This window comes from Mauremys mutica, chromosome 8 (assembly GCF_020497125.1).
Source record: "Mauremys mutica isolate MM-2020 ecotype Southern chromosome 8, ASM2049712v1, whole genome shotgun sequence".
NCBI lineage: Eukaryota > Metazoa > Chordata > Testudines > Geoemydidae > Mauremys > Mauremys mutica.
In genome coordinates this window covers 66,602,341-66,628,259 of record NC_059079.1, presented here as the reverse complement: position 1 = coordinate 66,628,259, position 25,919 = coordinate 66,602,341, and the positions used below count along the sequence as shown (strand labels likewise).

The 25,919-nt window shown below is 47.1% G+C and overlaps 1 protein-coding gene across 1 annotated transcript in view; it reads left to right on the top strand.

Moving 5' to 3' along the window:
• The window catches only part of NOTCH2 (notch receptor 2), a 159,674-nt gene extending 133,991 nt beyond the window's left edge, over nucleotides 1-25,683 (top strand). Inside the window, exons 22-33 of the mRNA XM_045026116.1 lie at nucleotides 4,802-5,047; nucleotides 6,032-6,144; nucleotides 7,085-7,614; nucleotides 8,459-8,806; nucleotides 9,078-9,220; nucleotides 12,175-12,385; nucleotides 17,108-17,204; nucleotides 17,639-17,807; nucleotides 19,736-20,037; nucleotides 20,462-20,609; nucleotides 21,245-21,342; nucleotides 22,016-25,683. Coding sequence (XP_044882051.1) covers nucleotides 4,802-5,047; nucleotides 6,032-6,144; nucleotides 7,085-7,614; nucleotides 8,459-8,806; nucleotides 9,078-9,220; nucleotides 12,175-12,385; nucleotides 17,108-17,204; nucleotides 17,639-17,807; nucleotides 19,736-20,037; nucleotides 20,462-20,609; nucleotides 21,245-21,342; nucleotides 22,016-23,362 — 3,752 coding nt within the window. The 3' untranslated portion in view covers nucleotides 23,363-25,683. The remainder of the gene's footprint in view (nucleotides 1-4,801; nucleotides 5,048-6,031; nucleotides 6,145-7,084; nucleotides 7,615-8,458; nucleotides 8,807-9,077; nucleotides 9,221-12,174; nucleotides 12,386-17,107; nucleotides 17,205-17,638; nucleotides 17,808-19,735; nucleotides 20,038-20,461; nucleotides 20,610-21,244; nucleotides 21,343-22,015) is intronic.
• The last annotated feature ends 236 nt before the right edge of the window (nucleotides 25,684-25,919 follow it).

Here is a 25,919-nt window from a genome sequence, read left to right as displayed (position 1 = left end):
ACTCTAGTGCAGCCCCTGCTCTGGGCACTCAGGGAACAGAAAACTACTCATCCAGTGACCAGTATATTTGCCCTCTACCAGACTCCTGTACCCCACTGGCCTGGGTCTGTCACAATACTTAGAGAGACAAGGTGGGGGCGATAATTTCTTTGATTGGACCAACTTCTGTTGGTGAAAGAGAGATGCTTTCGAGCTACACAGAGCTCTTCTTCAGGTCTATGAAAGGTACTCAGGCCATGTCTACACAAGCACTTATGTCAGCAAAACTTTTGTCACTTGGGGGTGTCAAAAAACACCCCCCTGAGTGACGTAACTTACACTGACATAAGCGTTCATGTGCACAGCACTGTGTTGATGGGAGAGCATCTCCCTACTTCCTTATACTGAAGTAATTCTGTAGTGCAGACCTGCCCTTAATTGCCAGAAGCTCAGCTTTCATTCAGAGTTGCTGGTACAATGTATGGATGGATGCCAGCTATTTTCAAGCCTTGTTTTTTGGGCATGATGTATCTGAGTTCATACACATTCTCTTGGAGTTCTTTAACTTGCAGGTGCTGCTGAGTTGCTAATCCTGAGGAAAATGTCCAAAGGAAAATGAGTTCTGAGTTCAAAGGAATGAAGAAACTGATAAATGAGCATCTTACAGCAGGGGTGGGCAAACCATGGCCCAAGGGCCAGATCCGGCCCATCAGGTCTTTGGATCTGACCCGTGGGATTGCCACCCCTGTGGCCGTGCCCCTGGGGGAGAAGGAGGGGGCAGAGGGCTCCGCGCGCTGCCCTCGCCTGCAGGCACCACTGCCTGCAGCCCTCATTGGCTGGGAACGGGGAACTGTGGCCAATGGGAGCTTCGGGGGAGGTACCCGCTGGCAAGAGCAGCGCATAGAACCCTTCCCCTCACCCCCAGGGGCTGCAGGGACGTGGTGCCAGGCGCTTCTGGGAGCGGCATGCAGCCAGAGCAAGCAGCGAGCCTGCCTTAGCCCCGCTGCGTGCCGCTGCCACCCCGGAGTCGCTCAAGGTGGTAAGTGGCGCCAGGCTGGAGCCTGCACCCCAACCCCCTGCCCTGAGCCCCCTGCCGCACCCCAACCCCTTGCCTTGAGCCACTTCCTGCACACCACACCCCCTCCAACACCCCACACTCCCTCCCGCAGCCCTATATTCATGGCCCTGCATGCAATATCTCCCACCCAGATGTGGCCCTCGGGCCAAAAAGTTTGCCCACCCCTGTCCTAGAGACAGAAAATTTGATTAAAATCTTGCATCCTAGAGGCAGAAAATTTAACTGAGCCACTAGGTAGACAAGTTCTGTGTAAATTAGACCCCAAAGAGCTGTATTATCTCTAAATAAAAAAACAGTGTTTGAGATCCTTGATGAAGATAGCTGTTGCCATGCACATATTGGGAGTGGCCAAACAAAAAGAGCTGGCAACTTCTGGCATTGTCTGTTCAACTGGCAAGACTTTTTTCCAATTGGTCACTTATTCATAACTTAGTGTATCTGAATCTTGACCATTCGCAAACGGTGCTCATATGTATTTTGGTTGGAGATCAAAATCTGCTGAGTTTCCAATGCATCCGTACTTATAAGTGTTGTAGGAGCAGCAGTAATCTGTATGCTCTGTATAACCTGTATGCTCAAAAGGTCTGTTACACTCCCCCCCCCCCCGCCTTTTGTCTCCTCTCCCTCTTTAAATACCTGTGAAGTGGCTTTCCCCCACCCCTCCCTCCTGGAATGTTTGTGGGATGAATGGGCTGCTTAAACAGCTGGAAGATCAGAAGAGCTCCAGACAAGATGTCTGGGACTCTAATTAGGCAGCACTCACACACCCAATGCATGGACACTGGCTGAGATGGAGTGTGACCAACCAGACACAGCCAAGTCATCTCTAGTCGCAGGCCATGAGGAGCAGGTCCTTAAAAGGGGAAGGGGCCATGTGCTCAGGGGTGCACTCACAAGCTTGTACCTCCCATGGAGGCCCTTCGCCTGGTCCTGGCCAGTGGTTCACTGCGTTGCATTCCATCGTGCCTCGGGAAGACTTACCTTCATCGCAACATCCATCACTGTGCTGTGGGACACTTACCTTGAAGGATCCTGACATCTCCAGTGCCATGCCTGTCCTGGGAGCGTGAGTATGCGAGTGTGAGTGTGACACCCTCTCCCCCCCTTCTTTTGAGCTTAGCTGTCGATATAATAAACGTGCTGCTTTCTGCCAAACTCTGGTGGGTCATTAGTCCTCCTTAAGCTTAGTAGCTGACCCAATTTCGGGTAACATTAAGGTCTAAACTAGGAACTTACATTGGAATAGCAATGTCTCTCAGGGGTGTGAAAAATCCACCCCCTTGAGAGAGAGAGCTATACTGATCTCTCTCTCTCTCTCACTCACACACACACACACACACACACACACACACACACACACACACAGCGCGCGCTAGGTCAGTGGAAGATTTATTTCGATGGGAGAAGCCCTCCCGTTAGCATAGGTAGTGTCTACACTGAAGTGCTATCGCTGCTACGTTTTAAGTGTAAACATGACCTAAGAAAACGATGAGTGACATAACAAGGTCATAATATGGCTCTTGTGACTTTTTGCTTTGCAACTGTATTTTTTTCAAATGGCCAGAATGTATTTAGAAATTCATTAATTGCAACTGATTTTACTTGTTGGTATATGTTACCTACTATAATGAAAAATTTGTCTCTGTCACGAGATCGAATACATTAGCAAATTAAAAACATTGGACAAGACAGTTTACATTATACTCTTGATTGCTGCATTTGTAATCATCATATAGTGGTTTTACCGCTAATTGAAATAAAATATTGAAATATAAGTTTTGGCAGATGTTCAACTTACGCTTATTAGAAGAGTCTGAAACCAAAAGAAAACTAAAATGTATATGTACACACAAAGCCCAATATTTAAATTAGATATCACATGAAACAACATATGGCTTAGTTTTATCCATATGTATTATATGGACATATTATGCTGTCTTTCCACTGACCATCTTATCACCTTTCTTCTGACGACCCAAACAGCCTCTGTCACTCCCCCTATCCTTTTCTGTGGCACAGTCTGTCTCCATACTTTTGTAGATAATCAGAATTTATAAAACTGAAGCTCTACTTTACCTATAAATGCCACAATTTCATATCTTGGAAGTTTACTTTGGTATGTTTGCCTAGAAATCATTCAATTTAAATGTCATAGTACCCTCTCTGGAAGCATTAAACAAATAATTCAGTGGCAAATTAAGGGCCCAGTGCAGCAGCGCACTCTGGCTTCTTTGTGCTGTTCTGATAAGTCAGATTTGCATCTGCTTTTTGTTATCTGACCAATACACTGGAGCTACTTTGCATTGCTCCAAAGCGGCTCAAATCAGCTGCGGTAACTAAATCTATCCCCAAAAGTTAAATGGAAAAAACATGCAAGTTTGCTACTAATGAACCCATTAGAGATTACATGGTAGAATTCTCTCTTTTTTTAAGTCTTCATATATTAAACTTCCCTAAAGGAAATTCTTAAACAGAATTGTATGACCGTAGAGTTAAGGTTTAACAAACATACTACTTCCGTTCTGTCATCTTCTTTGTCACCTGTTTTTCAAAACATAGCTTTCAATACAAGCTTGCATTTTAGAGCCAATGAGAGCAGACATTTCTTGCCCTGTTAACTTCTTCCTATCTGAAGGTTATGCAGCACTAAGTACATTGCTGAAGTGCTAGGGAGGAAAGAATTATTGTGGATTCTGTTTGTTAGTGTTCCTATCACAGTTTCTTTCATCTAGGGCCTTTGACATCCTTCATAACAACTGTTTGTTCTCTCATCCTTTCATACCTCTTGCAACAGGTACTAATACATCATGTCAAACCAGCTTTTTGCTCAGGTGACAAGTTGAATGGATAAAAGTGGGTCATGCATGCTAGGTATATGAGTAAAATGGTCCATGTAGGAAGGAATAGCCAAATTCCCAAATGAAAACTGGGATGCTGGGTGGCCTTTGGGTGTTATAGTGGATGACAAATGAGTCAGTAATATCAGGGTGTTACAAAACAGCAAGTATTTTAGTGAGTTACATACATTGGAGTATTCTGTGTAAAGCATGAGGAAAATATGGTTCAACTGGATCAGTTACGGGTTGGTTCTTCAGCTGGATCCTATATCTTATTACCTGAGGCAGAACCAGTGATGGATTTAGGACACTTTCCCTACAGTATCTGACCTAAGAATAGGTTAAACAGAACATGCTGCCGAAGGGAACTTGTAGAACTACCATCCCTAGCAATGTCCAAAGCTTGTCCTAGATGCCCAGCAGTGGTGCTCTGCCAGTCATGAGCCTGTATTCTACCCACAGACACTTCTGTCAACTTGTTCCATTGCTGATTATTTGAAGTTTGTTGAGCCAAACTCTTGTCATTAGGTTTCAGGGTTATCACCAAACTAAATTAAAATTGCAGTTTGTAGCTTTTCAAGTGACAATGCAGAACTGTCTGCAGTGTTCAGCAAACAATCGCTCTGATAGATAACTCCTCAACCGTAGGACTAAATCAAATTTTCTAAAATATATATATCTATATATACACACCTGGAAATGCTCAAATGAAGTACCGCTGAGACCAGGCTAAATCTAACCCATACGTTCATTGGGGGTGATCTGAGGCTGAAATAAATGAATTGGGCAGGGATCCTAACCCGGGTGAGCCTGGATTAAATGAAAGGTCAGCTTTGGTAACTTGATGAACTATAAGAAATGAGGCTGCGACGCCTGAGGCTCTGGTTTCTCTCACTTGTGTTAACAGGCCGTCTTTGTGAGGAGAACATTGATGACTGTGCTTCAGATCTGGGAGGACCCCGTTGCTTTAATGGAGGACAGTGCATTGACCAAATTGGGGGCTACAGCTGCCACTGTCTCCCAGGCTTTGCAGGCGAGCGCTGTGAGGGGGATATTAATGAGTGCCTTTCCAACCCTTGTAGCCCTCATGGTAGCCTAGACTGCATTCAGCTGGTCAATGATTATACATGCATCTGTCGCAGTGCCTTCACCGGTGAGTACCTGGAAATGCTATCCCAGTTTCCCATTGACTTGATCAAAACATTATCCTTATTGTCCTGCCCTTCTCTAGGGACTGGTCTACACTGGGGGTGGATGGGGGGATCGATCTAAGATACGCAACTTCAGCTACGCTATTCGTGTAGCTGAAGTCGAAGTATCTTAGTCTGACTTACCTGGCCGTCCTCACGGCGGCAAGTCGACTGCTGCGGCTCCCCCGTCAACTCCGCTTACTCTTCCTGCAGAGGTGGAGTACGGGTGTCGATTCAGGGATCGATTACTACCCGCCAATCTGGCGGGTAGTGTAGACGTGGCCCAGGAGTCGTTAGGTTATCCAGTCCATTTCTGTGACAATCCATGATTGTTCCCCGCACAGACTTCTGTTGTTTTAACCAGTCTGGTTTTAAGATCTTCGAGCAATGGGACTTCCATAAATACTGCTAGAGAGAATTCTACAGCCTGATACACTTCACTGCCAGAAAGTTCTTTCCTGATATTAATCTCATCTGTCCTAATCTCATATTCCTAGTTTTTCCCAATTCATTACCCTAAATCCTTTTCTTCCTTAATGTTTACAATTATCTGAAGGGTGCACAACTTTCATTTCTACTTCCCTGCACACTTAAGCAAGCCATACATGTTTAACTTTCTCCATAAATCACTCCTTCCAAATCCATAATCAAATTTTTTGCCCTTTTCTTAACTGCTGCCGATTCTTTGATACCATTTTGGTGATATGATCAGAATTGAATGTGGAACATGAGCTATGTTGTACTGCTAGGTACCATCCAGAGGGCGTTCTGCAGCTCCACCCCAGTTGCCAGGGTTCAGGGACACCTGGAGTTACAGAGTGAATGAGGCTTACAGACTGGTGGAGGATCTATTGTCAGTGTCTCTTATTGAAAAATAAAGGGAGCATTGAGCAACCATTTGATTTTAACTTTGTGTGCTCTCCTTTCCTTGTGTGTCTGTTTCTCAGGTCGTCACTGTGAGACCCTAACAGATGTGTGTCCCCAGCAGCCTTGTCAGAATGGCGGTACTTGTGTTGTTGCCAGTCATGTGCCTGTTGGATTCATCTGCCAGTGTCCTCCAGTAAGTGTCATGCCCTTACATGGCATGTTTTAGCCCAGACATCCTCATGTTTTCTGGCTTTATTGTACAGTAAGCCCCGTCAGTTAGTGACCGCTCATGAGCAGTGCAAAGATCCTCAAAGCCTCCATCAAACTGGCTTATTCTTTGAGTATCGCCGGCACTGATCCCTGCTGTAGAGGAAGTGTGCACCCTCTGAACTTTGTGGGAAGCTGTGTCCATTGGAACTGCACTGGCATCCATGTGCCTCCCAGCTGAGCATAGGAGTACAGCCCCATCCACCAGTCAGTTCCTTCTGAATGCCACAGGTGGTAAGATGAGATTTGCCATTCCCAACCCTAGCAGTCGCTTTCTGAGAAAGCTTCTCTGTCCTAAAGATAGTTTTAGATATTTAGTGTTAGGTGTTTTGCTACTCTGTTGAGTACTTGTTTGCACAGAACTCCACTGAGCCCTTTTCATGAATAAAAAACAAAAGAAAATGTGTTCCAGCTTGTGAAAGCCAGGTGCACACACAACTTCATGCAGTGGTCAATTCTGGGAAATGTCATCCCCAAAGGTGTGAAAATTCTTGACAATTATCACCTTGTGAGAAAATGAGATTATGATGGAGATTGTCTTGCAACCTTAACTATAGCACACACACTTCAAAGGTGCACTATGGACTTGTAAGGCAAGGCCAGATAGATAAGCTTCTTGGTGTAGGGACCAGTTCCTTGGTGGGCTTTCTGCTCAAAGTCCTGTAGGTTCCAGGAACCAGTGTGTCTGCGGTTAGATCTAGGAAAGCCCCACAAGTTCCTGGGGTAGGGATACAGGAGTTGATGAGGGGGTTGGGTGTGTGAAATAGATAAACTGATATTTGTGCACCCTTGTGCGTGACGTAACCAATATCTCTTCTCCAGCCCTTGGAACATTAATCGGTCTGATCTCCCCACTTTTCTCATAGGGTTATTCTGGGTTTAAATGTGAGTTTGGCAGCCACAGTGTCTGTGGGCAAGTGAAATGCAAGAAAGGGGAGCAGTGCATCCAGACATCCTCTGGACCCCAATGTTACTGCCCAAAGCTCTCAGCTGGCACGGCGTGCCAGACTGGTACAGGCTGTGCCAGTGCACCGTGCCAGAATGGTGGAAGCTGCCATCCCAGGACTCAGCCACCTTACTACTACTGCCAGTGTCCTGATCAATCTGAAGGGAGCCAGTGTGAACACTCAGTGCGCCCCAGCCAACAACCGCTGGGCTGTCCGGGCCAACACTGTGCAGAAAGAGCAAAAAATGGCTACTGTGACAGGGACTGTAACATGCACGCCTGCCAGTGGGATGGAGGTGACTGTTCCCTGACAGGAGAGGATCCCTGGGCCAACTGCTCTTCCTCGCTGCACTGCTGGCAGCACTTCAATGGCGAGTGCGACGAGCTCTGTAACACACCCGAGTGCCTCTTCGACAACTTCGAGTGCCAGCAAAATAGCAAGCTATGCAAGTAAGGCCTGCTCCTGACTGCTGGGATCTCTGTAACTAACACAAGGCTCTTGCTAGTGCTTCTAACAGCTTGAATGCTTGGCCTGTGCTGCCTCTCCCCCCTGCAGCCCTGTGAAGGGCGCGTGCTCTCTGCACTCTCACTAGGACCCCCACATCAAGGAACTTTCCCTCTCTCATCTGGTTTTCGGCTTTCTTTGGAAATAACTTTTGGAAGATGTGTGCTTACGGTCAAAGTTACATAGTCTGCTCAGTGACACCACATGCTAAGCTGCTTACTGAACATATTGCCCAGTCTGCACCTCTCCTACTTCCCAAAGAAACTCCAACTAGAGCAAACCCCTCCAACCAGAGTAGAGTGTTTCTTGAGGCCCTGGGGAAAAAGAACTTCTAGGTGTCTTTTCGTGTTCTGGATCCCACCCCACACAAACGTAGCACAGGAGTGAGACCTACAGCTGAATTCCTGGGGTGCTCCTTTCTAATCACTAGCAGGCAGCAGGTGCTGCAGCTTCGCCATGGTAACTGGTTGCTTGATCCCAGTGCTGGGTGCAGGGCCATTTACTGGACTGAGCAATTCTCTCTCCTTAACGAAACCAGATGACCTGCAGGTATTAGGTCTCCTCCACCCACGCAGACCCAGAGTTGGGGCCAGCTTGCAAGCAGTACACTAGAGGTGAAATATCTCACCTGATAGGCTGCAGCCCCTCCAGTCTCCTCCTCAACCTGAACCCAGACTGGAGCTGTTTAGCTAGCCGGGAAAGGTTTGTATCCTGTTCTGCAGGCCCCAGACTAGAGGTACAATGAAGCACCGGTGTGCTGCTGTTTGTAACCCCGTGCCCCTCTCGTAGGTATGATAAGTACTGTGCAGATCATTATGCGGACGGGCGCTGTGACCAGGGCTGTAACAGTGAGGAGTGTGGCTGGGATGGCCTGGACTGTGCTGGTGACAAAGCTGAGAAACTGGCAGAAGGGACCCTTATTATTGTGGTACTGATGCCCCCCGAGGAGCTGCTCAGTGATGCCCGCAGTTTCCTGCGGACTTTAGGATCCCTTCTTCATACCAACCTGAGAATAAAACTGGACTCACAGGGAAACCCCATGGTGTTCCCATACTACGGGGAGATGCCGGCATCACGGAGTCGGCGATCACTCTCAGGCAATCGCAAGCCCAGAGAACTTGAACAGGAGGTCATTGGGTGAGTGAATTCCTTTGTGCATCACTAGTGAGACTGTATTGTTAGGTACTGTGGGTGTGAGGTGGGTTCAAATGTATGCAGTATTTGTGGCCTAAAATACGTCTCTGTTCTGCCACGGGAGGAGTATAAAACTATGGAGATTGCTAAATACAATGCTAGGTTGGAAGAATTAACCTGGGAGACTAAATTTTAATTTAGGGATGCACCATTTAGAAGGACTAATTCTCTCTTCCTTTGCTTACTCCTCTGCACTTTAATTCTGTTCCTGCAGCACGAAGGTGTTCCTAGAAATTGACAACCGCCAATGTAGTGAAGATTCAGACCAGTGCTTTAAAAGCACAGAAGCTGCTGCAGCTCTCTTAGCAGCTCAGGCCATGCGGGACATGCTGCCCTACCCCTTTGTGTCTGTCCAAAGTAAGTAACGTTGGAAGAGAGATGGGGGGATATGTCTGGAGCATGAAATAAATAAATGCTTGATTTAATGTATGAAATAAGATGTTTTAGTTGTTGATCAGCACTTCAACACCTGCCTGCACCTTGCTGTTCAAATGCAGCTTCTTTAATCCTGCAAAAAACTTTTATTGCAGGCTAATTTACTGACCCCCTACAGTATTACAGGTATGTGTGGCCATTGTGTGCATATGTGGTACACTTTGTGTAATTAATTTTTTTACCTTTTATAGTGTGGAGTGTAAAACGATTGTAAAATACATATGTGGAGGTGATAAATTGCAGAGCCATGTGAGAGATTTATCACACACCTTTGACCATCACATCTGTCTGCTAGAACTCATTCAAACATTCCAAACCCCCTGAGCAGATTTAAATAGGCACCTTTAATAAAAATTCAGCTTGCCAGAAATATCCTCTTCTTCAATACAAAATTTTCTTAGATGACACCAGAACCTGAGCCCTGGTTACAAGATTCAGCACTTGACCAGAAACCACTTCTTTATACCTAGTAGTGTTGTGAATTTGGGAATGGATATCTTGAGCCAGCTGAGCAAAGAACAGGATCTTTTTTAAAAGAACAGGATCTTCGTCAAAGCAATTGAGTGCACCATTGAAGATCTTGTTCATGAAGCTGTGTGCAGCTTGTTCGGGATCTCCACAAATGTTACATTTACACATGATGTTGTATGAACAAGCTATGCACGTCTTCAAAATTTGCTTTCTGCAACCCTGAAACCTTTTAAAACGCACACTCTGAAAAACATGTAACAAAGGCTAGACAATAGAAGGAAAGTGCTGTGTTCATTGTACAGTTATACTGGCTTGTCAGAACCTACTGTGCATAGCCAGAGTCTGAACTTCCTAAGGCCTTGGTGTCCTTTGTTCTAAACCCACTATGAAGTAGAGAAAAATCACGGTCTTCATGAAGAAGGAAACCCTATGTTAAACAACCAATGGGACCCCTTGATGATCGACATACAGAAGGAGCGCTTAAAGACGATAAAGTCATTGTGGAGAAACTAAATGGATTCTTTGCTTCAGTCTTCACGGCTGAGGATGTTAGGGAGATTCCCAAACCTGAGCCAGTTTTTGGAGGTGACAAATCTGAGGAACTGTCACAGATTGAATTGTCACTAGAGGAGGTTTTGGAATTAATTGATAAACTCAACATAAACAAGTCACCGGGACCAGATGGCATTCACCCAAGAGTTCTGAAAGAACTCAGATGTGAAGTTGCGGAACTATTAACTAAGGTTTGTAACCTGTCCTTTAAATCGGCTTCTGTACCCAGTGACTGGAAGTTAGCAAATGTAATGCCAATATTTAAAAAGGGCTCTAAGGGTGATCCCGGCAATTACAGACCGGTAAGTCTAACGTCGGTACCAGGCAAATTAGTTGAAACAATAGTTAAGAATAAAATTGTCAGACACCTAGAAAAACATAAACTGTTGAGCAATAGTCAACATGGTTCCTGTAAAGGGAAATCGTGTCTTACTAATCTATTAGAGTTCTTTGAAGAGGTTAACAAACATGTGGACAAGGGGGATCCAGTGGACGTAGTGTACTTAGATTTCCAGAAAGCCTTTGACAAGGTCCCTCACCAAAGGCTCTTACGTAAATTAAGCTGTCATGGGATAAAAGGGAAGGTCCTTTCATGGATTGAGAACTGGTTAAAAGACAGGGAACAAAGGGTAGGAATTAATGGTAAATTCTCAGAATGGAGAGAGGTAACTAGTGGTGTTCCTCAAGGGTCAGTCTGAGGACCAATCCTATTCAACTTATTCATAAATGATCTGGAGAAAGGGGTAAACAGTGAGGTGGCAAAGTTTGCAGATGATACTAAACTGCTCAAGATAGTTAAGACCAAAGCAGACTGTGAAGAACTTCAAAAAGATCTCACAAAACTAAGTGATTGGGCAACAAAATGGCAAATGAAATTTAATGTGGATAAATGTAAAGTAATGCACATTGGAAAAAATAACCCCAACTATACATAAAATATGATGGGGGCTAATTTAGCTACGAGTCAGGAAAAAGATCTTGGAGTCATCGTGGATAGTTCTCTGAAGATGTCCACGCAGTGTGCAGAGGTGGTCAAAAAAGCAAACATGATGTTAGGAATCATTAAAAAGAGGATAGAGAATAAGACAGAGAATATATTATTGCCCTTATATAAATCAATGGTACGCCTACATCTCGAATACTGCGTACAGATGTGGTCTCCTCATCTCAAAAAAGATATACTGGCACTAGAAAAGCTTCAGAAAAGGGCAACTAAAATGATTAGGGGTTTGGAGAGGGTCCCATATGAGGAAAGATTAAAGAGGCTAGGACTCTTCAGCTTGGAAAAGAGGAGACTGGGGGGATATGATAGAGGTATATAAAATCATGAGTGATGTGGAGAAAGTGGATAAGGAAAAGTTATTTACTTATTCCAATAATACAAGAACTAGGGGTCACCAAATGAAATTAATAGGCAGCAGGTTTAAAACAAATAAAAGGAAGTTCTTCTTCACACAGCACACAGTCAACTTGTGGAACTCCTTACCTGAGGAGGTTGTGAAGGCTAGGACTATAACAGTGTTTAAAAGGGAACTGGATAAATTCATGGCGGTTAAGTCCATAAATGACTATTAGCCAGGATGGGTAAGGAATGGTGTCCCTAGCCTCTGTTTGTCAGAGGATGGAGATGGATGGCAGGAGAGAGATCACTTGATCATTGCCTGTTAGGTTCACTCCCTCTGGGGCACCTGGCATTGGCCACTGTCGGTAGACAGGATACTGGGCTAGATGGACCTTTGGTCTGATCCGGTACGGTCGTTCTTGTGTTCTTATGTACAGAAGGAGCGAAGGAGGACTGAAGGCTGCTGTCCAAAAAAGCACTTACTTTGCTGTATTTTAATTGGGATTTTTAGGTGAACCTTGGTCACCAAAGAAGACCCAGTTGCTTTACCTACTTGCTGTGGCAGCTGTGATCATCCTTTTCATCCTGTTGTTGGGTGTACTTGTGGTAAAAAGAAAGCGCAAACATGGCTCCCTCTGGCTTCCGGAGGGCTTTGTTCTACGCCGGGACCCCAGTAACCACAAGCGCAGAGAGCCAGTTGGGGAAGATGCAGTTGGACTGAAGTAAGTCTGTATTGGGTCATTGAACGCCTTTATGCATGCTAGGTTTTTGGGAGCCAACCAAACCACCATGTAATGCATAAATCCCTAATTAAAGGTACTTAAAACTTTGGGGGGGTGGGGTAAATTTACACATCAGGCTAAAATTTCTCATGCTTTGTCTCTGTTCATATGTTCAATTGAGATGGTCGTTCATTTGATAACTCATTTAATATTGCAGATGGAAGCCCCAGCCCATGGATAAATTTAAAACAAGATTGCATAAAGCACCAGAAAACCCATTGTAGGTAACAGTCTTGCACTACCCTCTAGGGGATGGACTAGATGTTACCTAACAGGGTTGGTGTCTGACTCTGTGAATTTTAAATCATGAAGTGTAATTGTGCAGAAATAACAAAATGTCGAAAATCACATGTTCTTCATTCACTTTACTTGACTTTCCACTGAATTAACCAAGTGCAGAGCTCTGGATGTTCCCTGCTATCACTGGCTTGTTGAAATAAGTGCAGATAATGGGCCATATTCATCCATGATGAAACTCTATAGAAGTCAAAAGTCAATAAATGGTCCAGTGTGTGTGTTTTAATGAAGGATTAAAGAGGCTGAAAACGTCTCTTTAACTTACTGATACATACCAGGAGTGTGGCTTTGGTCCCCCTCTAGTGGCCAGAAAGGTTTACTGTCTCCAAGCTAATGGACCAGTCCTATAGCTAATGCAGTACAGGCAAGTGCTTTTAGAGCCAGAGGTCTGGGTTCAATCCTGGCAGATAACCCAGACAGGGGACTTTGCTGCATTTACACATTTATTTCAATGTGGAGCCATGTAAAAAGCTCCAAATTCAGAAACGTGCAAATGAGCATATGTCTACTGGATATTTGGAGTGCCCGCCTCATGCTCCTGCGTGAACACATTACATGTGCCCATTTACTGAAGCTGCACCTTTTCAGAAAGCAAGGACTTCAGTGCCAGAAATTATCTCAATACCATGTTGGGGTTGAGAATTTACAAGTAAAAGCTAAGGAAGTTCAGAGCTGTGGTTACCAAGGCAGCTGTCACTAGGCTCTCTTGTGTCCACTCTACTGTAGCAGCCACATAGCACATTTCAGTTAAGATTGCCAAACAGTTCACTTCACAATCCTTCAGTTCACAGGGCAGCGTGCTAACTGCACTGTCCCTTCGGTCGCTTCCCTGGCATGCCTAGCCATCTCTGCAGGCCAATCTCTTGAGTACGGGAGCAGTGGCTGCCTTGCATTGGCAGGTGTGCTAGGTGGGAGAAGGCTCCTCACTCATTGGTGCTGGCTACAGAGATTGTTCCTGCCTCTGCTACTTGTGCTGGGGAAAGCTGATTCCTTATGGAGGGCTATGAGTGTTTGCCAGCATTCCAAACTTGCTTGCTTGTGGTTTCCCAGGCAAGAGGGAACACTAACGGTGGGAAGTTCTTTGACCCCAGGGACAGAGAAATGTAGCCATTGGACATGTTTGAAAGAAAGGCTTATCCCTCAGTGTCCAAAACTTTGTGCTGTCAGTTATCAGGCCAGATAAAACACTTGGCTCTGGTCAAAAGCTACCTCTAAAGCCCAGTGCATCTGAGGCCAAGACACAGGCATTTTCAGGGCTAAAAGCCAGGAGATGTCCAAACATTCCCTCAGGACTGCATTTGATATCTGATGTTGCTGCCAGAACTCTGGCTACAGCCCACTTGAAATGTTCCTGAATTCTGGTCTTTGTGGTCAGGCAAGGGTTATGAACTTGCCTTTGAAGGCGCAGACCTCTTCACTTCCAAGAAGGTTGAAGTCTTGTAAAAACTGAAAGCTACAAAGTCCATGGCCAGGACTCTGGGCTTCATTTAGCCTGTTTCAGGCAATGTTTGTTTTGATACTTTGAGGCCAGTCACAGTAATCCTATAGGGAGTTAGCTACCGTCAGAGGACACTCCTTGGAGAATACAAAGACCTTCCCCGGCTGCTGTTGGGGTGCACTTTGGCAACAAACTTGAGGGTGCACTGATGGACCCAGAGCCAGTACTGCAGTACTTAGATCCTTTTCCTTTCTCTTCTACCCCAGCTTTGGAGACCATTTGTCCTAGCTGACGAACAGGGTGCCATTTGTTTGGGTTTTGGAGTTTATCACACTGGAGTACTCATGCAGTGTGAAGCCAGGCCAATATCCAACCCTCCTTCCTTTTCTAGGGCTCCCTCATATGGGGAATTTTTGCAAGAGGCAGACATGGCTCTGATGGAAATAGGAGCCGCAGAACTGATGCCAGAGCTTTACTGAGGGACAGGATTTTATTCCTGGGATTTTCTCATCAACAAAAAAAATCATAGCCTAGCCCCTATTCTGGCCTTCTCCAAATGGAATGAATAACTGAGGAAAGTCTCATTCTGCATGGCTTCTCTGTGCACCGTAAACCTTGCTTACAAGCTCCATGTGAGTTTTAGGCCCTCCGCCTTAAAAGTGCTTGCTTTTGCCTCCCAATATGGAAGAACCATGTCAGGTTCTTGGTGGGCAAGAAATGACCAGTGCAAGGTCCTTCCCTGCACACTGGGCATTGACATGGTGTGTGGAAGTGATTGCGATTCATCTGTTGGAGGAGTGTCCATATCTGGGCAAATGGCTCATAAGAGCTCAGTCGGACAGCAGGGTAGTTCACACTGCTGCAGGAGACCTGCACCACCTTCAGATCTGAAGTTAAATCTTCTTTCATCCCATTTTACACCCTACCCTTCATAAGGGCCACTCTGGATTCCACCAGGTCTCCAGCCTGCTTGCTGAAGGACAGTTTCTGAGATCTCATCCCAGGCTAGATGGCTAAAAGCCTTTAAGTCTCAGGTTCAATGGAAGTTCGTTATGCAAGGCTATGGATGCCACCTTTGCAAGGGTGATTAAATCAGACGTTAAGAGTATTTAAAGTTTATCTAGGACAGTATTTCCCCCTTAGCAGGTCAGGCTCCCTCTGTCCCAGTCATGTTATTCTCCCTACTACCTGCTGGCTGTGGGAGCTGGCTCCCCACCAGGTCCATGGTCATCACTGCCACATCCATCTGGGTAGTCTCTGAAGTCTGGCTCCCAGGTACCCCTTTTCAATCGGCCTTCTCCTAAGGGGGTAATATCTTCTTACATGGCCCTCCTCATGGCATCAACAAGAAGCCCTTTGCCTCCTTTTGGCCATGGGCTTCCCATGTTCCTTCCCTTGCTTAGCCACTTCCCAGGGGCCAGTCTTGACCCCAGAGCTGAGGTCCGGACACTCCCTTCGCAGGTGCTCCTGTTGCTCACAGGCCCAACATGCCCATCCCTTCCCTGTTCTCCCCACAGGTGGGGCTCTCTAGCCTCTGTTTGTCAGAGGGTGGAGATGGATGGCAGGAGAGAGATCACGTGATCGTTACCTGTTAGGTTCACTCCCTCTGGGGCACGTGGCATTGGCCACTGTCAGTAGATGGGATACTGGGCTAGATGGACCTTTGGTCTGACCCAGTACAGCCGTTCTTATGTTCTCCTGGGCTCTACCTTCCTCCTGTTCTCTGGATGAGGTTCCTGTCACCTATCCCTGTAGGGGCACTGTGCCTTCCAATGTCCTTGTTGCCCACAGGCATAGCATCCTCCCAGGCTCCTGTTCCAGGTGCCTCTTGTTCCCTCTTGCTCTCTGCAATTTCTGTGGACTGCCTTTTGCAGCAACTTGAATAGGTTCAGCTGCTGCTCTGCTAGTCAGGTCATATAGGCCTCTAGGTACTCTTGTGCCTCCCATTGTCTCTCTTGGGTTTCCAATACCTGGAGCAGCAGGACCTGAAGCTGCCCTGGCTGCTTGTCGGCCCCTTTTCTCAGGAGCACTGACTTTGAAGTCCAGTCTGGGAGGGTATATAAGCCCTCAGCAAAACATGCTTCCACATATTGTGTTTCCACTGTTTCTCAGATAGTCTCTGCAATCTCTGTGACAGGCAATTGTCCTTGCAGTCTCTATCCTTCCCTTATATCAGGGGTGACTGTGTGCCCACATTCTCCACCATGTGTGACAGGGTGTGACTCACCAGTCTGGCTCCTCCTGCTGGCTGTCCCAGGGATCAGCACTGCTAGCCAGTGCACCCTCTTCCGGTGATACCTCACCCACTGTCACTTCTGCTCCTGGACCCATGTTGCTCCAAGGACCACAGCGTCCTGTTCAGGACACAGCCCTCTGGTTGTGCCACACACTGTGCTCCCCCTTCTGGGGGACCCACTACTCCAAGTCCCAACCCAGGGGCCCTGTAGATGGCAGCCACATGCTGCGTCCCCTCCAACCTCTCAGTCTACTTCCCTGGGCCACTTCCCCACAGCCCCAGCACTATCTCCGCCCTTATCTCTGGGCCTCAGCATGCCAGCAGTCAGTCGGGAGCTTGCTCTCACTCCCCTTATCCTGCCCAGCACTGCTCTGTCCAAGATGCTAGCTTTTTTTCCTCTTGCAAGGCAGCCAGTCCTCCCTCCTTGAGTTCCAGGGGGCAACTGAATCTGCTCTGCCCTGCAGCTCTTCTTATATGGGCCTGCCCAGTCCTGATTGGCTGCTTTCCGCGCAGCCCCTCTCCTATTGGCTGCTTTCCGCGCAGCCTCCCTAGGGCTCCGTTAAACACTTACCAGCCAGTGTGGGGCAGACGCCCCATCACACATATACACAACAAGTTAAACTTAGAGTGTTAGTGATTTCGCTCTCACTTTGTCAGTCTGCAATGTGACATGTGTTCTTCCATTATTTAGGAATCTGTCAGTTCAAGCTACAGAGGGTAATTTGACTGACTGCAGTCTCAGTGAGCACTGGACCAGCAGTGGAGGACCTCTGCCTAAGAGAGCAAAGGTAAGAGGTGCTAGGCATTGAACACTGCCTTCAAACCACTAAGACTCTTCTTGTTCTACCTGGGATAAGGTTTGGTACTTCTGTAACTCCCCAAAATACCCCCTAATCCTGAACGTCTAAAAACCTTCTAAAAGTTAAGACTGTCCAAATCGCAAATATTAAATTCAGGGCAACCGCTCCAGTGCAGAACAGGAACAAAGTCACTTCATGCCAGAGCCCCTCCCCGTACAGACCTCCAGACTGTAAAGGAGGAAAGAGAAGCTTTGCCAATGCTAACCTCTTTGTAAATCCAGGTCAGTTCTTGCACAGTGGGAAGTTCAACTTCAAGAATGCCACGCTGAGTAAATGGAGACACTTGTTTTAAAAACCAGTTTTGAAAGTGTCTGCTGCTATTTGACTTGTTTTTGAAGTGAACTTTTATTTTCCCTGTGCAGCCTGAAGACCAAGCTTTGCTGTCAGACGGAGAGGAGCAGGTAGATCAGCGCCAGTGGACACAGCAACACCTAGAGGCAGCTGACATCTGTGGGACCCCATCTCTAGCCCTTACACCACCGCAGGAGGATCAGGAAGTGGATGGGCTGGATGTCAATGTCAGAGGGCCAGGTCAGTACACTGTGTCTGAGGTAAACTGTAGCACTCCATACAACTCCCAACATTAGAACAATTACACCTAAAACAGTGAGAACTTGTAGTCCTCATGCAAAGTAAATATGCAGAACATGCGGAGACACCAGCAAAATTACACAATGTTTGACCAAGAGCTTAGGCGAGAGAGAGAGGGAGACCTACCATGCAGTCTAGAAAAAAGACTCTGGAGAGACAGACTCGTGGTCTGCCCTGCTTGGAGTATAGCGTGAAATACAGGAAGGGAATTCACAGTATCAGAAAATGGCAGGACAACGAACAATAAATACAGACAGTCTAGGAAGTCCGTTAAGGCAATAAAACTCCCAGAGGTGGTGGTCAAGGTACCATCACAGCAGAGATGAAGGATGATTTGCTGTACTGGAAATAACCAAGAGCAATGGCAGTGGAACCCTTTTAATAGTGGGGGTGCTGAAAGCCAACCCCCTTGCCCCTGTCCGCACCCCCCCCCAGCTGGGGCCAGGAGCAGTGCTGTGTCTCCAGGAGTGGAGAACCTGGACAAGGGGTACAGCTGGGGGCGGGCACAGGGCCAGTAGCAGAGCCCCAGCCGTGGAGCCAGCAGCTGGGACCCCAGGAGCAGAGCCCCGGGAATGGGGAGCCAGGTGCATGGAGCCAGGGAGCGGGGCCAGCAGGCACAGGGACAGCGGCTGGGAAGTGGGGCTAGCAGCCGGGACCCAAGCCCCGGGGCTGGGGAGTGGAGGCCTGGGTGGTTGGCCACTGGCCCTATGTAACACCTGGGGGTGCTGCAGCAACCCCCCCCCCTCCCAGTACCTGCGCCTATTCCCAAGAGCTCATCTAATCTGGTAGCGGTGTTACTGCACTGATCTGTGCCAGCAGTTGCAGAGAGGCAATTGAGCAGGGTTATACTCCACAAGAGCGTGTAGTCTGCATAGAAGTGGCGGGGGGCGAGGGAGGATTTCCTTCTGACATTAGAAAATGAGTTTATACCATTAATCTGCACAAACAAGAAGACGTCTACTTAACAAGCAGCCTTGGTCAGCTGTGTGTATATGACATTCTGCTGTCTCCTAGGGACAGAGGAATAATATTACAGCAGATACTATAGTGGTCTTATGTTCTCTGATACATCCTCACCTTGAGTACCAAGATCAGTTTTGGTCACCATAACTCAGCCCTTGTGACTTTCATCTTTTCTGTTACTGGCAGTCTCCTAACTAGAGCATCAAGCGATCACCTAAGTTTAGGAAGAAACTTTCCCCTTATGCTCTAGTATTTCCCAGTTGACTAGATGCATTGAGAGTGTTCTGCTGGCCTTTGAAGTGGTTAGTTGAAGCTCTCTCATCAGCTTGCATGACCCTGTGTGATTCCTGGGAGCAAGAGAATTGGCTGTGACTTTTATCCTGGCTAGTACAGCAGTAAAGATGATTTTCATTCGTATACTGTAATATCTGGGGCATGTTCTGGGATGTTCTTACTCTGGGCCTGGTCCAGTTCTCATCCAAATGTGTGGGAGTCTTTCCATCGATTTTAATGATTATTGGATCCCCCTTCTTTTATTGGTGTTGTAACATCATCATATTTGCTTTCTGACCCCTGTGATAGCTACTAAGTGGGAAATAGTTATGAGCAGGAAAGTTTTCTTGGTGAGTATGGGGCCTAAACAATCAGCTTCTGCAGGCTCTAAGCTTTCATTTGAACTAAGTTCCTAGCCCAATGGTTGGGAAGAAAGCCTTCCAAATGTGAACAGTGTAACACAGCGCGAACAGGTAAAATGGAGCTGCATGCACTGACGTGGAAGGAAGGGATTGTCACTGGCCCAGTGCAAGTGCACAAAGGGAGAGGATATATGGCACTGGGAACAGGCACAATCTGCTTTTCTTTGCTGTTATGCAGGTGTTACCATTCAAACTTCTCTTCTGTTGCAGATGGGTGTACCCCACTCATGTTGGCATCTCTCCGTGTGGGCAGCTCCGAGATTAGTGACGAAGATGAAGAAATGGAAGATTCTTCAGCAAATATAATAACAGACTTGATTTATCAAGGTGCCAACCTGCAGGCCCAAACGGACCGTACTGGGGAGATGGCACTGCACTTAGCAGCCCGCTATTCAAGAGCAGATGCGGCAAAACGCTTACTAGATGCTGGTGCTGATGCTAATGCACGAGACAACATGGGCCGGTCTCCCCTTCATGCAGCTGTGGCAGCTGATGCACAGGGTGTCTTCCAGGTAAACCATTTAGGGAATCCCTTTTAGGACACTGGCTGAGATAGTGGTGTTAGGCAACTGCAATGCATGGCATCATCTGCCTGCCCACCCAGAAGGATGTATCTGGGCATGTACTGTGTCCTTGGCTATCCTGCTCTCAGACTGTGAGCAATGCATTGGCCCAAGGGTAAAGGATGAAGGTTCTTTGTAGGCCTAGTTTCTTCCGATATTAGTAACTCAAAGGATTCCATATACACACACACACTATATTGCATGTAGTTATTCAGTTTTCACTTGCTTTTTTGTTAATATCTTGCATATTCTGAGTCCTCAAATTTCAATCCTGATATTGCTACATGAATACAAAATTTCTCTGAAGTTTCTTGTTAATTCTCAGTCTTGTTTCTTAATGGAATTGAAAAATCACTCTTCCCCTGTGCTTCAGATCCTGATCCGTAACAGAGTGACGGACCTGGATGTGCGGATGAATGATGGCACAACCCCACTAATTCTGGCTGCCCGACTGGCTGTGGAAGGAATGGTGGCCGAGCTGATCAACTGCCAGGCTGATGTCAATGCAGTGGATGATCATGGTATTGCGGGGATTGTGGGTTGAGGGCTTCTGTGTTCAGCTCCATTTCTCAGGGTGTAGAATGGGAATGAGGAGCTAAAACCTGCACTGTAGCATGAGCTATTAATAACACTGGAGCTAGCAGAATAAATAGGGTAGAGGGTATCCTATACGGGTGGGTTCTGTGGTGATTAAGTGTAGCACACTGCAGAATGACTGGCCATCATAGGGTGGGTTCTTTGGAGATGCCTGAATGTATGGAGGAGAGTTGGGGGGACACAGTGGTGAGGGTTGTGCTGAGACTTTCTGCAGCATCTCACAAGCGTACAGAACATGAGACTCCTGGAGAGGCTGTCCCATTGCATGTAGTGAGATGGAGTCTCGTGGGAGGTTGGGCTGAGACTTTCTGCAACGTGCCTTGCGGTTCTGGGTGTCATGGAGGGAGCCTGCCAGGACTTTCTGCGGCTTTGTGGGGACAGATGGGTGTATCACAGGTGGTCATACCAAGATGTAGCTCATCAAGGAGGCTGCAGGGCTGACTACTGTACTGGAAAGAGTTGTAGGTTGCCAGGCTTGGCAGTTCTCTGGGGATGCTGTATTACACCTCTCCCACTTTGCTCGTTGGTTTGTTGTTGAAGGGACTGAATTTCCCCACAGGTAAATCTGCCCTTCACTGGGCTGCTGCTGTTAACAATGTGGAGGCAACATTAGTGCTGCTGAAAAACGGAGCCAACAGAGACATGCAGGACAACAAGGTACAGTTTGTGTATGCTCAATAGGGCTGTCCCTTCACACATAGTCTGCACTGCTGGCCACTCAGCCCCGTCTCTCTCCCACTAGCTCCATGCTTTGCAGTTGGGCCGTTGCTGTTGGAAATGATCTAGGCCAAGATTTTTCAAAACTGGGTACCTGAAGCGAGGCTTCTAAATCTACACTTAGGGAATTAAGTGACCTGACTCTTCAGAAGTGCCAGGTACCCAGCAGCTCCTATTGACCTCAAGTCCCACTTCTCACTTCCTCTTAGCCATGGCTCAGATTGGTCCACAGGTGAACCTAGGTCTCCCACATTCCAGTCAAGTGTCTAACTACAGGCCGTTCTTTCAGCTGAGGGCTCAGTTCTTTCCCATACAAGCCTTTGCTGATTGTATTCTTGTTTGGTTCCCTTCCCACTCCCCCATTTCCAACACAGGGAGTTTATTTCTCCTGTAGTTCACTGAGCAGTCCCTTCTAAAGCCGTATTGGCTAGTTTCTGTCCCTTGGATTCTCTCTCATTGGAATTGTAGTGAATTTTGTGTGTGGCGTATTCCAGCTCTGTTCCACACTCACAGATTGCAGTTCCTCCTGTTGCCCCTCGCTCAGTCAACATTGTTTCCCCTAGATCCACAGTAACCACAAAACTGTTGAGATGTCTCCTCTTTGTGCTTTCAGGAGGAGACACCGCTGTTCCTGGCAGCGCGGGAAGGGAGTTTTGAAGCAGCTAAAATCCTGTTGGACCATTTTGCCAATCGAGACATCACAGACCACATGGATCGCCTCCCCCGAGATGTGGCACAGGACCGGATGCACCATGACATCGTGCACCTTCTGAATGAGTACAACCTGACCCATAGCCCTGCTGGGCACCCTGGCACCATGCTAAGCTCAGCCCTCTCACCAGTGATCTGTGGCCCAAATAGGTCCTTCCTCAATTTGAAACATGCTTCCTTAAGCAAGAAGCCAAGAAAACCAAGTGCCAAGGGCCTGGTGCCCACAAATCTCTCCAAGGATGCAAAGAGGAAGGGGAAGAAATCTGTGAGTGAAAGCAAGGGGCAGTTTTCTGAGAGCTCAGTGACCCTCTCACCAGTTGATTCCCTGGAATCCCCACATGCTTTTGTATCTGAACCAATATCGTCTCCAGTGATGCCATCACCAGGGGTTTTACCTTCGTCCCCACACACACAGCACACTGCCGCATCAGTACAGGCTGCTCACACCATGTCCTTCTCCAACCTCCATGAGCTGCAGCCCCTGGGATGTGGATCCAGCACTGTGCTTCCTTCTGTCAGCCAGCTGCTTTCACAGCACAGAATCACCCCTCCAAACTGTGGGCTCGATCGGCTCAGGCCAGTTAACATTTCTGCTGAATGGATGAGTCGTATGGAAATGAATGAATCCCAGTATAATGAGATGTTTGGCATGGTCCCCCAGGTAGTGCATTCTCACCCCAGCGTGCCTCAGCAGAGTGGCCTGATTCAAACCGATGTGAAGCACGGCGGAGTCTCCAGAGTGTCACTGCCACCTATTATGACTTTCCAGCTGCTTCCCAAAGGTGGCATAAACCAGCAGGCAATGCCTCAGCAGGCACAGGCAAACTGTGCTCAGAATATAGCTGGTCCTCTTAGTTCCATGTACCAGGTACCAGACCTAGCTCAGTTGCCAAGTGCCTCCTTTCCCATGGCAGTGATCCCTCAGCAGGATGGACAAGTAGCTCACACAAACCTCCCAGCCTATCACCAGTTTCAGAGCTCAGTGGGAAAATACCCCACTCCGCCATCTCAGCACAGCTACTCCTCCTCTGCCACAGAGAGGACTCCCAGCCATACCAGGCACTTGCCAGGGGAGCACCCATATCTGACTCCATCACCTGAGTCACCTGATCAGTGGTCAAGCTCGTCCCCACACTCTGCCTCAGATTGGTCTGATGTGGCCACCAGCCCCAGCCTCGGCAGCAACCAGCGAGGGCCTGCAGCACATATGTCAGAGCAGCAGCGGAGCAACATGCAGGTTTATGCCTAAAAGGTTCTAATGGCTGCTGAAGCTGAGCTGGCTGCAGTTCTCATGATAGTCACCCAGGATGGAAATGAAGAATCATTTTAGTGTTCAAAAGTCTGAATGCACCCACCCACCATCCGCTGTGATTGCTGTAGGTTTTACGCTTCCCAAATCAGAGAAGCTGGGGATGGGGAAGACCTGTTGGGCCACCTCTAGCCAGTTCCCCAGGCACTAGTGTGTATTATCTCTATATGAGATTCTCTAGACTTTGTCCAGTCTGCTTTTAAACTTATTCCGCCACTTTCTTTGAGAGACTCTTGCTCAGCTTAATGCTTCTTCTGGTTAGAGCTTTCTCATATTCAGCCTCAAATAACAGTAATTTTACCCTCTTGCTCTTCTGACACTCTCTTGTTACCATTCCAAATTCCTCCCTTTCCCCCACAGTTACTGGTCCTGCCTGTGATCTCAGCTATCACCCTCCCATGGCTCTCCTAGACCAATGTCCTGAACTCCCCCTGCCCGTTAACCAAAACGCTCCTATAGACATGAGGACAACTGTCTAGAGCCACCTCCCCCGCACTGCCTAGCTCTTCCCTAACGCAGTGCCCAGGCCCTCCTGAACCCTCGCCTACCTGAGTGCATATACAGTGGTGGCTCTTCCAGCTGCCAGCCCCCGAATTATCCTCAGACAAGTCTACATGGCACTCTCCTCCTCAGAATACCTGGTCAGATGTCTACCTCACCACCTACCCCCCCAAGCTTCTGTCTTCCACAGACAGGTCATACCCCTCCTTCACACTACTCTGCAGTGAATGCCAGGCTCAGGGCTGGCCCACCGAGGCACCTTGTCTCGAAGAGGAGACTGCCTGGAAAAGAAGCAGTAGTTTAGGAAAACCCTCAGATTAAGCATAAGGAAGTTTCCTGATCTCACACCACAAATTCCTGATCCCATTACACAGTACCACAGCTAAGAGTCAAATGTGTTTGACACTGGTGCTCTCAAGTCATGCAGGTTGGGTGTTGTGTCTCTCTGTGCTGTATCATGATGTGGCTATGTTGTAATCGTGTATATGCAGCATTTTTGTCCTTTTGTACCATTCACCTGTGTTTAATGTGACCCTCAACCCTGGGGATAGGGCATAATTGCCCCTTTTATGCCCTTTGGAGGTGATCGGAACAGCCTAATACAGTGCTGTCCACTAGAAGGCAAGAATGCTAGAGTCTTCTTCCTAGCCTTTAGTTAGTTGCACCTCATCTAAAATTGGCAGTTGGTTAAGTTGGAGACCAAATAGTTCAGAAACCATCATCTGAAACATCTGAGCAGATGGATTAATTGATTCTGCTCTATGCTTCAGCACATACCAAAACTGCACACTTGTGATGCTGTTCCCCGTATGATCCCACAAGACAAGTAGGAATTATACTGCAGCTTCCTCTAAATTTTTAGTGGGTTTTCAGAACCCAGCTTTCATGGAGCCTTAACTGGACAATAGAGCTGCTTCTCCTCTTGTCCAGATCTCTGCACTGCCCTGTGAGAACACTTCCCTGAAGGGCTCTGGACAAGTCAAGGATAGAAGTGTAAATTCCTAGAAGTTGCATTAATTCTACCTCTCCAGGCGATCCCTGCAAATGAACATTCCAAGGACATTTTTGAGCACTATTTTGCTGCCAACAAAAGACAGGGAGTCTGCTCCTCTCTGAGCAGCAATTACTGCACATTTTACCAGGTCCAGTGTTTTGAGTGATACTTTTATCCTAGCAAAGTTAGGAGCACAATGCATTTTCTTTTGATTTTTGACTCAAAGGTACATGAAGGCAGGGCCTTGCCAGGAATCATTCCATGGGCCACCTTTCTGGGCTGAAGTTGTTGATTGTTTTGTTTGTTGCTTTCTGACGCACACAGCCTCTCTTCCCTGCCCACACTGAGGTGTGAACTGTGAAAGAGATACAGCTCAGCCTTTTGGGGCTTGGGACTGAAATAATCAAGGATTGCTTAAATACATGCCAAAGAAACCAAGGGCTTTTGCTTTTTAGCCCTAAATAACCCCAAGTGCCTTTTATCTTTGGCAGCCATTGCAAGGCAGGTATGTTCTTTGCATCTGGTGTGTTTGAACGATGTCCCTTTCTGCCTCTTTTATACTTCTGGTAAAGCTGAGATCTTCTTAAGGTGGTATTTTATCTCGTAAGCAGTAACCATTCACACAGCAGCATTTTCCTACAGTAATAACAGGAAAATATGTGCTTATTTTTACATTTTTAAAAAAAATCTATTATGAAAATAATTGCTACAAAATGTATAAGCATTTTTTATCCCCAAAATAAAGAGTATACGTCCAGTGTCTACACACCGGTATTTTCACTTGTTGCCATAGCTGCGAGCTGCCACTCTGCCTGAACTTATACATGGTCTCGCTTGGCCAATTCTGCATGGTGTCCCCTGCACCTCCATCTCGGGCCAGGGCACAGAGAGCCCACACATTATTCAGTGTTCACCCCTCCCCTGATGAAACCCTTATCCCCTCCTAAGGGGAAGGAAATCTCCAAGGTTCCAGTCAGACTTATCCCAGACTGGTGTTGGGAA